At 34.4% G+C, this 14,148-nt stretch overlaps 1 protein-coding gene across 3 annotated transcripts in view; it reads right to left on the bottom strand.

Annotated features, from left to right (window-relative positions):
• The window catches only part of ARID4B (AT-rich interaction domain 4B), a 126,115-nt gene that overhangs the window by 9,953 nt on the left and 102,014 nt on the right, over positions 1 to 14,148 (bottom strand). For all 3 annotated transcript variants that reach the window (XM_063082675.1, XM_063082677.1, XM_063082676.1), the window contains 3 exons: positions 9,432 to 9,516; positions 6,732 to 6,930; positions 2,330 to 3,541 (listed from right to left, as the gene is read on the bottom strand). In XM_063082675.1, the coding sequence (XP_062938745.1) occupies positions 2,330 to 3,541; positions 6,732 to 6,930; positions 9,432 to 9,516 (1,496 nt within the window). The remainder of the gene's footprint in view (positions 1 to 2,329; positions 3,542 to 6,731; positions 6,931 to 9,431; positions 9,517 to 14,148) is intronic.

Below are 14,148 nucleotides of genomic sequence, written 5' to 3'. Positions count from 1 at the left end.
AATGGGATAAATTTTAGCAGTAATTCATTTTTGGTTTTTTTTTTTACCAATTTATTTCAAGAATAACTTAGCTACCATGGCACCAGTTAGTCAGCACATATATCATTTACAAATCCAGCATAGCAGTTCTAAGAAATGTCTCATCTGCTTGATGGAAAATTATCCCAAATATTGTAAATAAATGTTTTCTTCAAGGACTAGCCCACGTCCTTTACCTTCACTAAGTCCTTCCCTCATGCTCCAGGCTTCAATGATTAATCACTACTTCAAACGGTAGCATTTTTCTGTACTATTCATTTGGTCCTTAGCATCTGCTATGTTTCTATGTCTTTCTAATTACATATATTTCCTCTCCAACATACAAAACAAGCTTTTTTTCCAGAGACTACTAAAGTGCTATCTCCATTTGGTTCCAATGTCAGATACTATAATACATTATATAAATTAATATTCGGATAAAATTATGCCATGTTTGCTACAAATTAATGTTCCATGTCTGGTTTACTAATAGTAAAATCAACCTTCAGTGTAGAAAACATGTCTTCCTTGGTCAAAAACAGGATAGGCTATTAACAGTCAGCAACTTCCTAATTTTCTTTTTTAATGGGTCACATCTTATTTTTCCTAAGGTTATTTTAATATAACAATTTAAGTGAAACATAAGACAGGTGACTTAGATATTTAGTATACTGAAGCACCAAATCTTAAAAATAACTGCCAGGCTTCTCTTCGAGAAAGTTTAATTCTAACACTTTTAGATACTAAGAAATAAAAACCTTCATGTAGGCTAAATTAGAAGGAAAAACTAAATATAAATAGTAAAATTTAATATAATGTGGACTCTCTGACATTCATAGTAGACAAATTTATTAAATGAGGTCATAAGAAATAAGGTGCTTAAGAACTTATTTCTAAAGAGATATAAATTCTAAAAAATACATAGAATAATGTTTTTATCTGATAAAGCAGATGATTTCTCTTACTCTAAATTGGGGAGTCACTCTCAAGTTTTTTTTTTTTTTAGTTCCATTATTTTTTAAACTAGTCTAGATTAAGATTCAAAAGGTCAGTGTTGACTTAGTCTACTAGCAGACAAGATAACAAAACTCTTTTTTTGTTAATCTGAATCTCTCTTAAGATATGAGGAACATAAGGCTACCACCTCTTAAGAACCACAGGTATAAAATCTTATATCGTTGTTGAAAGCCTATCTAATCTTCCGTAATACAGGATTTCCTTCATTTTGAAGATTACCCTATTCATGCCTGGGTACTTCATACAAGATAGGATGGTACACAAATACAATCACAGTAGTTGGAAAGTGAAAAAAACAAAGAACATCCCACTTTAATTGCAACTGTGTTTTTTACTATTTAAAAACAGAAATGTTTTAAGTCAAGATTTGTGAGAAAACGTAGAATTAACTAATCTGATCTAGACCACATCTCTTTAAGATTAGCTAAAAGCCTAAGGCTAGCACACTAAAATCTGACATGTTATATAAAATACATACACTAACAGTGCTCTACCTTTACAACGGGAAAGTGTGTTTCAAAGCCAAGTGTCAGCCAAGAGTGTACATACGGATTTAAAGATACCTGAGTGAAGTGGTTTATGAGAAAAATGATGACAGAAGTATAGCTATGGCACCATCAAAAGGCACTAATACTTTTGGAAAGTACTAATTTGAATTTCCACTTTTAACAACTTCAAGGAAAATCAAAAAAGTATTACTGTAGGTTATTAACACACACACTGGTCCTTTAATTTGGAAGCTATGCATCTAAGAAAGCATCAAATTCCTTTACAAACTCACACAAGTTAGTCAGGCTTGAAAATCAGTTTGACACGGTTGTCTGCGGAAAGCAGTGCCTGGACAGTTGGTTGCTCCAAACCCCTACATACAGTATTTGGTTAAGGGTGGAGGGGTCTGTCAATAAATCAAAATGTTTGTGAGAAATTGCACATTACAATTGCAAAAACAATGTTACAGAAATATATTTAAGCTGCTCATGCCATATAGTCCACCAGTGTATATAATCGATTATCAAAGAGATTTGGATTTGGGCCTGGGTGCAATTTCTAGCATGTGTTCTGATCCACTAATGAAGTGTCATGGATGGCTCAAGCAAAGGACATTTAAAGCCTTCTCAAGCTTTTAAATGCATCCCACCACTCCATATTTAAATTACCTTTCAAACTTCCATTTTTACCATGTTCACACAAGTACATCACTTAAATGCCTCATGTATAACAAGAGATACTGTGAAACCAAAACTTTAAGAGGGGAAATCCTAAAATAAGTCAACATATGCTCTTCCTCCCTCACCTTTTTCAGGATGTTCTGGTTCTGGCTGATTACTACTGCTGGAGCTCACACTCGCATCAAAGCCTACTGGTGAGCTGTTCCCTTCAGACTGGAGGTCTTGGAGCTCCCCCACAACACTATCCACCTCAATTGTGCTATCAGTTTCACTCTTGATACTTCGAATCTCTTCTTGGTTTGAAGCCAGTGGCTCTGATACTGTCACAGAAGACTGCTGCCGACTGGCTTCTGTTACAGTTACTGATGAAGGTGATTCGGGTGTAGTAGGAGGAGTATTTAGCACTGAATTACTGCCACTACTTGGAAATTCTGCCTTTCTGTCATTGACCTCTACTGTTTTCTCTTCAATAGGTTTGCTATCGATGCTGACTGGCACTGGTCTATCCAGCTCTGTACTGGGGGAACAAGTTTCCTCTTCGGCCACGGTCTGCAGTGACTCCTCTGCTACCCCCTCCTCTGGGGCAGGATGGGGTGGGGAAGCTGCAGCCTCAGTATCAGAGTCTGAAAAAAGCTCCTTCAGTGTTTTTTTAGGCCACTGTCCCTGAATACTTGACCAGACATCTTTTCGATCTTTGGCCCTACTGTTCTGAAGTCTTTCATCAGAGTTATTTAAAAGTTTTATCCTTTTTTCTGCCACTTCCGAAAATCCGGAATAGAAACCAGTTGTCCGTAGAGATTTCCTTTTCTCCTCCAAACCATTGTATTTCTTAGTGGGTGTCATCTTTGCTTTCAACTTTTCTTCTTCATCTTCATCTGAAGAGCTGTTGCTACTGTTTTCTATGCAAAGCGATTCTTTATTCTTGGCCTTGTCTTCCTTTTTGCTGGGTGATCCAGTTTTTAAACACTCCTCTGTATTGCAATACCTTCTTTTACCACGTTTCACTTGTGGCTTTGACGATTTATCTGTTGTGTCCTTCTTGACATCCTTCCTCTTTTTTGTGACTTCATCTTCTTCATAATCAGTATCTTCAGATAATCCTTCTATATCTTTTCTTAATCTTTCTGGAGATTTCGACATGGGTTTGGATATTACCAAATCTGCATGAACTTTGTTTTCTTCTAGCAAAGATGACCCGTTCTGATCCTCTTTTGAAGTAAGATCATTTCTGGTATGGGTCAAATGATCAATCTTAGATTCCTCTTTGCTATTATTACCTATGTCCTGAGCACCTCTCTCATCTTCCTGCTCACTGTCTTCAGCAGAACTTTCAGAAGCTAGAAAATAAGAGAAAATAAACAATGAGCATGATAAAAACACTGGCATTGTTTTCTACATGCCAGATACTTTATGTATTAGTTCCTAAGTTAGTAGCCATGCCGGGTTGACAGCTTTTATCCCCATTTTACAGGTGAAGAACCTGAGTTTCAAAGAGGTTAAGACAATGATGAAAATGTTCTATTATCATGATTGTTCTACTATTATGATCTTCCTTTCTATACTTTTGCCAAAACTCAGCAAACTATCAACATAAAAGTCATCAATTTTATTTTATATAAATTATACCTCCATAAAGTTGATTATAAAAAAGAAAAAAACTTCTCCAAATTTATATGAGTCAGTATTCTTATAAAATTGTAAGGTTGGCCATTTAACTCACTCGGTAGAGCGTGGTACTAACAGTCAAGGGTTTGGATCCCTGTACAGGTCAGCCACCACAACAAACAAACAAAATTTTAGTCTTCATTTTTCAATGCAATAATGATTATTCAAAAATTCTGTGAACAATGGATTTCCACGGTATTTTTTTAAATGGACATAAGAACTTATCATACCTTATACAAAAATAATTATAGAATTTATTTCTTCAATGTTCCTTTTTAGCAAATAAATTCAATTAGGTATAAAAATAATAGCTTTTTATTATGATTTTAAGATCACATTTATTGAGAGCTTACTACATGCCAGGTGCTTTCATATGCTTTGCACAGATCACCTCATTCAATCCTTACAATAACTCTGTGAGGGACACGTTGTTACTAGTCCCATTTTACGGATCAGGAGAATGGAGTTTAGAGGTTAAACTACCCCAAAAAGCTAAGAAAAATTCAAGATTTAAATAATATAAATCTAAGTCATTTGACTCCAGAACCTGAACTAGAACACTCTACTGAGAAATCTAAGCATGTTCTTTAGCTAAATTTGCTAAGTGTAAAAAACTACTGATAAAATTAAGATGGCTAAAACATTAAATCTTTACAATGTGTTCCTGAATGGCTGCATTTTTTAAATTATCAAAGCAAAACATATACACAATTAAAAACAAATTTAGACTCAGAATGAAAAACCAACAGCTTCTCTTTTTCTCCCCTCAATGGCCTCCAAAGTGCTATAACTACTACTTCTAACAGTTACTGCCATCTCTTAATAATATACTATTTGTTGATTTATTTTGTTGTGAAGTTTATCCTGCTACGAGCAACGAGGATTAGTGTGAGTCATCAGGGATCCTACCATAAGGGATCTTCAGTGCCAGAATGTAGAAGTCTGTTCTTTGAAGACATTCAATATCCTCACAGAACTCCAGCTATCACCCACCTTCTAGTCCTATTCCCAGCCCATCTCAGGCCAAGGAGATAGGCTCTTAGCTGTCTGTGTTCTACACTCACAAGTAGGATCAATTTTTCCTTACATATACATAGACATACATACATGCGTTCACATGAATGATCATTTTTAACTGGATATATCTGAAATGTCTTGAATTTGATCTGTCATCAAAAATAAAATAAAAATTCTCCATGAAAGAGAAATATGAAGAGGATCATTTGAAATGTAAAAAGTATGCCAATATGATGCTCACTGTTGAACTGTAATAGGAAAAACATAGGAACTAACCTAAATGTCTTTTTATTAGGAGCTTATTAGATAAATTACAATACATCTATTCAGTAAATAAGAATGTACTGATATAGAAAGATTTGTACATTATACTGCATGGATCAGTTCACAACATCATTTTGCACAGCAGAAACATTCTGACCTACTTCTGAAAGCTAGAGGTAAATCACAATAAGACTAGAATCAGAAAATACAAAGTGGCCTACCACTTCCACTGAGCATGTTCCTTCTAGTCATCTACTATGACTGTGTCAGATACTCTGTCATGAGCCCCTATGTCTCCCAGAACACGCTTATGACCCTGTCCCACTGAATTCCCTAGAGGGCCTTTGGTAAACTCTCAGAAGTAGAACCTGAAATCAGAATATGACTTAAGAGATTTATTCAGATAACATTCTCAGGGAGCCTTCATCCAAGCTTTCTTACAAAGCTAGGCATAAGCCTCCTGCTTAGTTTTTAAAAAACTAACAAAGGGCTGGCCTGTGGCTCACTTGGGAGAGTGTGGTACTGATAACACCAAGGCCAAAGGTTCGGATCCCTATATAGGGATGGCCTGTTAGCTCACTTGGGAGAGCATGGTACTGACAACACCAAGCCAAGGGTTAAGATCCCCTTACCGGTCATCTTTAAAAAAAAAAAAAAAACTAAACAATATGCTCTTTAGAAATATATATAGATAATTCAATTCTAAAGAAAAATAAAGCAATGGCTACACAAAAGTCAGGCTAGTATTTACTTCTGGGAGGAAACATATCAAAAACTTTTAAGTAAACACTATTTCCTCACTGCTATGGAGACATACTAGTGGTCTGTATTATTACTGTTCCTTAAAATATACGTGTATTTTCCATATACGATTCTGTATGTCAGACACATTAGGAAACTTTTTAAAATCAACTTTGGAATATTATACAGCATTTGGTTTATGGAGGAATAAGTTCATGTAAATATCCATCCAAAATAAGAGATAAAAAACAATTTTTACTATATTCAAAATAATTTTAAAACTCTCAAGTTATAAGAAAAACAAAATATCTTTAGGGAGATATATTCTTTTACTTTATTTCACAGATCAGATATCCCCATTTCCCTGCCAGTCAGATTTAATAAATCTCCCCCACCAGTCCTCATTGCTTTTATTATGATACTTGACTTCATTCTGCCTTAAACATTAAGCAATAACACCATCACACAAAAAAATCATAATAGACATAATCAAGATAACCAGTTTGTTATTATTTGCAAAAAAGCTGTCAGTATAGTTTTATAGTCTGATATTATATAATACAAGCTATGCTTTCCATGACAACAGAAAAGATTATACCTGGAAAAAAAAAATACAGTAACTATTATAGGGTGAACACTAAATTTTAAGTAAAGTTTAATGGTGCCTTTGGATCTACTAATAACAGAAAGATTACCAGGCCTCAATCGAGGATCGATTTTATTTCAAGTCAAAATTCTGGTTAAAGAACAATTTGATAATGTCATTGAATTACCTTTATAAAATCTGATTTATAAAAACTAAAACCAAATACTTGCATGCAACAGAATGTTTATGTTTACCTTGAAGTCCATTAAGGATAGAAGTAATTTCTATGGATTTAATATGAGCTGTATCAGAGTTTTTGGCATCAGTAAGATCCAGTTTGGATACCATTTCAGGAGATGAATTTGTCTGAAATGGTGGTTTTGACAAGCGCCGAAGTTTACAGTTTTTGGGAGAGTATTTTTCATCTTTGTCTTTTTCTTTGTCCAGTTTATTCTAAGGTTAAGGGGGGGGAAAAAGCATCTCATGTTAGCCATAATTTATCATGAGACATTTATTAGTAATGATGTTAATACCTATTTTTAACTGAAAATTATAAAATACACTGTTAAATGTTTAACATAAAAAATACAAAAATACCCTCAAAACAGCCAAAGATTTTTTAAAGTTATTTAACAAAACACTACAGAATAACAGTTTCTTGTATTTATAATACAATTTAATAGTGGGAATCACATTAGCAATCAGGCGATTAAGACTAGCAAACCTACATACTGCTAATAATTGTTGTTATAAATTCTTCAAAATTAAATTACAATAGTGAAAGTTTAAATTAAATTTTCACTAAAAAAGAGAATTACAATTTAAACCTAATCATTTTAAAATCTCTAACACTCTCATTAAGAAATGTGGATTAAGAATGACAAAATTCCAAGTACTTCCATTCAGTTGACAGCTAGGAGAAACTCTAAAGAAATGATCTATTTTGTACACTGAGTCAGGAGCAACCTTCCTACCTTGTCAACAGATTAATGTTTCAGTAAAAAAATGAGAAATTTTCTCAAATTCTCTGTTCACAAATAGATGAGCAAAGGCTACCTAACATATTTGCTGGAAACAACTTTTAAAATTTGTTTTAAAGTAGTTTATAGGAAAAATAATTTAGACAAGCTCTCTGTAGCATGAGTTAGCAGTAAACAATTCTGAAGTCCTTTTATACAGTCACACGATAACATCTGAGGGGCAATTTTCACAATTCTCCTAAGGATAGTACATAGCTAGCTAGTGTCATTCCAGATGCATGAGAGAAAAGTTGACTCTTCACATGTATAATAGATGCCGTAGGGTAGTGGTTCTCCAAGCGTGGTCCCTGGCCCAGCAACTTTAGCATCTTCCAGGAACGTGTTAGAAATGCAGACTCCTAGAACCAATCCCAGATCTACTGAATCAGAGATGCTGGGCAATCTGAGTTTCAAGGAGTCCTCCGAGTGATTCTGATATATGCTCAAGCCTGAGATCCACTGCTTTAAAGCATCTAGGCTTAATTCTCACAACTCACAGAGAAGGCGTATGTGTAGACAGACTACCACAGCCTATCAATGACTGGTGCTCTTCCAATTTTTCTGCTACTGCAGTCTTTTCAACACTTCATTACTTTATCCCAGAGGTCACCAGCTACCATGCATGCGGAAGGCAGAAATAGACCACCCCAGTCCAAGTTCAAATACAGCATTTAATGGCTGTCAGAGGACAGCCTCTAAAATAGTGGCTTCCAGAGTAAGAGGAGATAAGTGAGGGAAGGACGTGCAATAACAGAACATTACCCAGGAAGCTTTTTCAAAAGTCACATGCCTCTTTCCCTTAGGACTGGGAACTTCAATATGCCTGGGGAAGGGCCAAGAACTCAATAGAGACATATTTTCCAGTAAACACCAAGACAAGAAAAGAGGTCTCAGAGATCCTAAGTTGTAAGTACTAGGCTGCTACACTGAAATTTTTAAAACATGGACCCAATTTACAGTGAGAAAAGAATAACTACTTTAGGGGGAAGCTTTCAGTATCTAGAGAACTTAAATAGCTCCTTACTTTGAATAAATATGAAGATTGAATTTCAGAAGAACAATTAAGCATCTAAACTACATATACCATTCAAAGTATAAAAAGTCATTAAAAGATAAAAAATATTGTGAAACCCAGTTAGTGCTCTACATTCTGAACAACCATTTAGAAACATTTAGTCTTAGAATGACTAAGAGAAATTCCACCATACATGAAAGTAACATTAATTTTCCTCATTAGTAGAACCCCATGGTTAACAGGGTCTTGTGAACATATTCTAAGCCATTACCTACAGTCAGATAAAAATGAGAAAGCAATTCACAATTTAAAATATTTTTTTTAAGGGCCCGCCTGTGGCTCACTTGGGAGAGTGTGGTGCTGATAACACCAAGACCATGGGTCAGATCCCCATATAGGGATGGCCGGTTAGCTCACTTGGGGGAGCGTGGTGCTGACAACACCAAGTCAAGGGTTAAGATCCCCTTACCAGTCATCTTTTAAAAAATAAATAAATAAAATAAAATTTTTTTTTTAAAAGATGAGAAAAGAAGACTGTCGGACACGTTCTCCTCTGCCTTCAAATGAGTTTTTTCTTCCATGGAATGGGTTACAGCTATTACAATAATCCATGTCTCCTAGCCATACTGCTCTATGACTCTTAGTTGGGGACTAGAAGGGCAGGAAAGAAGTGAAATTTGTTTGACGGCCTTACACAGTGCTAGGACTGAAAAAGCCTCAGAGATCACTTACTACTGTTTCTGAAATGCTTTCCACAACCTGACAAAATTAATTTTAACAAAATCTAGCATTTGACAAATCTGCTATTTCAAGAGAGTAACACTAAGAATAATACTAAAGCACACACATTTAATTGCACCATTTTAGAGGAAAAGTTCATTAATTAAGAGCTAATGATATGTAGCAAAATAAGTACTTACCTTTATTTTCTTCCGATGTTTTATCTTTGGCACATTTTTATCAGCAGGTCTCACTATTTTATCAGCTTTAATCCATTCATCATATCTAAAATTAAAAGAAATTAATTTAAGTATGCACAACACATACCACAGAAATAACTAAGCCATGTTAAAAAGAAACTCATACATAAATCACAGCATTTTAGAACTAGAAGGAACCTTGGAGACAATTTAGTTCCAATTTCTGGTGTGATGAATACGCTGCCAAGGCCCAAAGAGAGAGATAAAATGACTTGTTCGAGGACATGATGTTAACTACCGGCTACGCCAAGACCAGAAAGCAAGGTCTCTTGACTCCTTGGCTAGTATTCCTTACTCTGCTACACCAAAGAGAAACCTAACCTTTACAATAAATATTAAGAGAAATCACAATATTTCCTACACTTTTTTTTCTTTGTTTTGTTCTTACATAGCAGGTAGGCAATTTTTTCTCGATACATTAGGAAGCAAAAATAATATGCTATAGTTTTAAATGGCATCGTGTGATAGAAAAGCATCTGAGTATAAATTACAGACAATTCAAAATCACCTAGAGAAAAAAAATGCCTGCTAATAAAATACAAGAAAAACATTTTTTTTACAAAGTTTTTCAGTATTCTGAGATGCTGCCTATATGTACAGACAGCTGAGTCTTGACTGAGCTGTAACAGCCTATCGATTCAATGTTGCAGACTTCATGATTTTACAGGGTGCAAGTTAACTACTGACTACAACCAAGCTATTTGTTTAAATCAAAAAAAGAATGAGTTTATTTTTCTTAAAACTAAGCTAAAAAGAAAAATGAATTAACAGTTATCTTTTTGTGCTTGAAAGGTATATACATTTACTGTAAAAACAGAAAACACACTGACAATTTTAACTTCAAACATAAACACCTGAAAATGAGCTTTTAAATTAAAACGTCCTCATTAGTACAGATATTAAATTAAGTAACAAAGGTCCCAAATCAAGAAGTAAATGACTTGGGCCATTACTTGACCAGTGAATTATATTCTTGCTCTAGTGTAGGCCTGCAAAGTATCTGTAGCAACTTGCAGTCCAAGTTATACTGCTGGTGCTGCAGTGAAGATGAGGATTCAACTCTGTGCAAGGGATTATGTTGTGGTTATCTGCTAGACGTTGCTGAAGGCTACAATGAAGATAAGAAAAAATGGGGAAAGGAATGGAATAAGCTCTAGGAAAGTCTTAACATAATCTCTGCTCATAATATGAGGAGTCTTCAAAGAGTTTGCGGAAAATAGAATTAAAAGATAATATACACCAAGGTCCAGTGTTTGATCCCTGTACAGGCCAGATGCAATAATAATAATAATAATAGTACAAATACTTCTATGAACTTTTGAAAATTCCTCATAGTTTTTTATCTGAACCCAAAACTATCTGTTATGTAGCTAGTTTTATACCAGACATTTTTGCTACCAATAAGAAAAAAGCTCACTCAACCTGGGTTTCTGACATAAACTATACTTCAAGTTAGGCTAAAATAGTAGCTCTCAATTTAAGAATACCACCATGATACTGCACATTCGTATATTTCACAAGGAGCACCACACACATCAAACAAGAAAAAAGTTACTGCTATGTGGATAAAAACTTCACTGTCACAGAGGAAGATTTCTTTAGAGATAATGTATGTTGCTTAAATTCTCTTAGGAAAAAGGTAGAAAGAACAATATATAAAAATAATAAAGTAATGGATGCTCGGTATTGCACAGGCTGGGGCCCACTGCCTAAGCTTCACAGTGCACAGATGCTACGCTGTCATCACTTTCTCCTCTATCCAATTATAAGGTAAGAATGACAGGAAAGGACTGATTGTCAGAAGAATGTAACCAGCACAGTGAGTTTAGCACAGAAAAAGTGTCGGACTAGTCGGGGCACAAAAAAGACAAATTCTGGAATTAGATGAAAAAACTACATAAAATATCCTAGTTCTAAAATATTTGAATACTAGTAATTAACCAATATCTTCTATTCTAGATAATAATTTTGTTTTAATAATTCTCACTGAATATTCTGTATGGTTTTATGACATTCCTTGAAAAAGTCCTTGGTTATGTTTCCTGTTGGAGTAATTTACATGGTAACACAGGTCTACAAACATTAACTAATGTTATGACTCCTTTATTATTTGGCTTCTCTCTATTCTACTTTCTTGCTACTTTTGTTTATTCGTTTGTTCAGGTATTCCCTTGTTCTGACACTATTCTTTTGGATTTTTCTTTTCTTATAGATTTATGCTCTCTTTTTATAAAATGTACTCACACAATATTACTATTATAACTAATAGCTTTTAGAACTAGAGTGGGCCTTAAAAATCTATCAATGAATTTATTTCACAGATTAAGAAATTCCAACAATGGTAGCAAATTTACCTTGCAACTATTATAGGCTTGCCAAAAAGCACTACATGGAGAGTTAGAGAAACAGGAAGTAAACTACCTTTTCGTACAGTGTAATACCAGAATGACGGTAAAGAGCATTCTAGGCCCTATGTAGATTAAGCACAGGGAAGACTAACAATCCAGTGACCGGACAAGTCCCATGAAAACTGCACCCATGAAGGAGAAGAATGCGTTGAAAACAACGCGTGAGACTTCTGGTTGAGGAAGCTTTCTCCAGTTACAAATGCCCTTACCAAGTAGAGGCTGAGACCACGACATCAACACATTGGCAAACAAGTATTTCTAAACTTAATGAAGTTTTAAATAGCATTTTAGTTGCTTGATCAATCTTACAAGGAAAATAAAAAATGGTAAGATGATAGCTGTAACTGATGTACTCTAACAACAGAAAATGTTCCTTCCCTTTATGTAATCACCCATGAGAGTAATAAATGTGTTCTATTTTCTTTACAGAATACTTCCAAAGAACAGAAAACAAGAAATAATTCATGTGGAGAAAAAACAAAAATCATGCCCCCAAATCTCAACATTTCCCACAAACAAAATTATATAAGAGTGAGCTGAACTAGTATAATTACTAGTGCCACTTAATTTAAATAAAGGAAGCAATATGAGTAGGTCAAGATTTCTCGTTCCCTACTGAAGACCAAGAATAAAGACTTGAATGAAGGGAATTTATACTTCAGAACTACAACAAAAAAACTGCAGTTGATCCTATTTCTTCTACATAAATTTAAGCTTTTTAAACAATATATTTAATATATATTAAAAACAGACTACAACACATTAACTTTAGGCATAACAGATAAGAAAGTAGTCAATGCAGACAGAAAATGGGAAAATTTAACTCAAGTTCAAATATCTCGAACACCATAAAAATCACAGTTACTGAAAAGGAACTGGCAAAGAGCAGAAAACTGCAACTAAGAAATAACAAGACCATAAAACATTTCTCAATTTCTCCTCAGGGTACCATATCAAGTAAAATATCTATTCAAAGTACCCTCATACATTCTTAAGGAATACAACAATCTTAATAAGTAAGTCAAGTACAAACTTCTTGGTTTTGAAATGCTTCTAGTCCTTTTCTCAGACATTCCCAAATACATGGACACCCTGTCCTTCTCTCAGTTCTACTGGTCATTCCCTGTACTGGGGGCTCTCCAATATTCTTGACTACTTTAAGTATTATATAGGGAATCAAGATATTAGAGTGTACATTCTGATGGGGTCTCTCTGCGGTATAGGAAGAACACTAATATTATAACAGCAATTATGGGCAACAGGTCTTCAGAGAAACCACTTTATTGCTAAATAACTAGATTTCTCTTCAAGCAAAGCAGGCCTGTTGCTGTCAGCTATCATGTTCAGAGACAATGTAGCTGGAAAACTAGGAGAGAAATTTAACTTGAGCGGTTGTCCTATCAACAAATTAAACTGTCTTACAACTTTAGATTCAGGCAATGAAGTTTTATGAGAATGTATTTGAAAAACCAGGTAGAGTGGGTTGTTGACAGAAACTATCCTGCCTTTAATGAGACTTTATCTTTAGAAATTATGATCAGAAGAGAGTAATTGGCCTCTTTGTTTCAACAGAAAATTTACTTTGCCAGGGCACAAGGAAAAAGAATTATTAAATTCTTCCATTTAAAGTCAAAGATTCAAACAAACAAAGTACTGAAGCAAATATTAAAAACAAATACTGAGTTATAAAATTAACACCGTTAGTGATTAACCCATACTTTTTAAATTCAGTTATCAATATTCATTATAATTAATGTTATAGATGGAATCTAGACAAGTTTCTTATCTGATATTTATCTAAAGTAGTAAATAAAATATTTTCAAGGTATATTCATGACTTATCTGAGAATATTTCTATTGAGATCATCTAACATTCAATTAATGAAAGAACATATGTCTGATCGACTCATTTAACCTCTAAAGGTCTGAGATACTTACTCCCTTGGCCTATATAAAATAAAGTAACTGAACTAGATGATTCCTAAAATAAAAAATTATATGAGACGCCAAGACGATAAGCATGAATGTGGACTTACTCATTCGACAAATACCTCTTACATCCTTATTAGATGACAGGCTCTGCACTAGGCACTGGGTATATATAGCAACGAACACAACAAACACAACTCCTGCCCACAAGGGAGCTTACAATTTAACAGAGAAGACAACACTAAATAGTAATTACAAAAGTAACCATACAAACCTTTTGAAAGAAGCTACATAAATATTTGAATTTTTAAAACGTGTTA

The sequence above is a fragment of the Cynocephalus volans genome, chromosome 18, assembly GCF_027409185.1.
Source record: "Cynocephalus volans isolate mCynVol1 chromosome 18, mCynVol1.pri, whole genome shotgun sequence".
Lineage (NCBI taxonomy): Eukaryota > Metazoa > Chordata > Mammalia > Dermoptera > Cynocephalidae > Cynocephalus > Cynocephalus volans.
The sequence above is the reverse complement of the archived record's forward strand: the minus strand, read 5'-3'. Positions and strand labels throughout refer to the sequence as shown.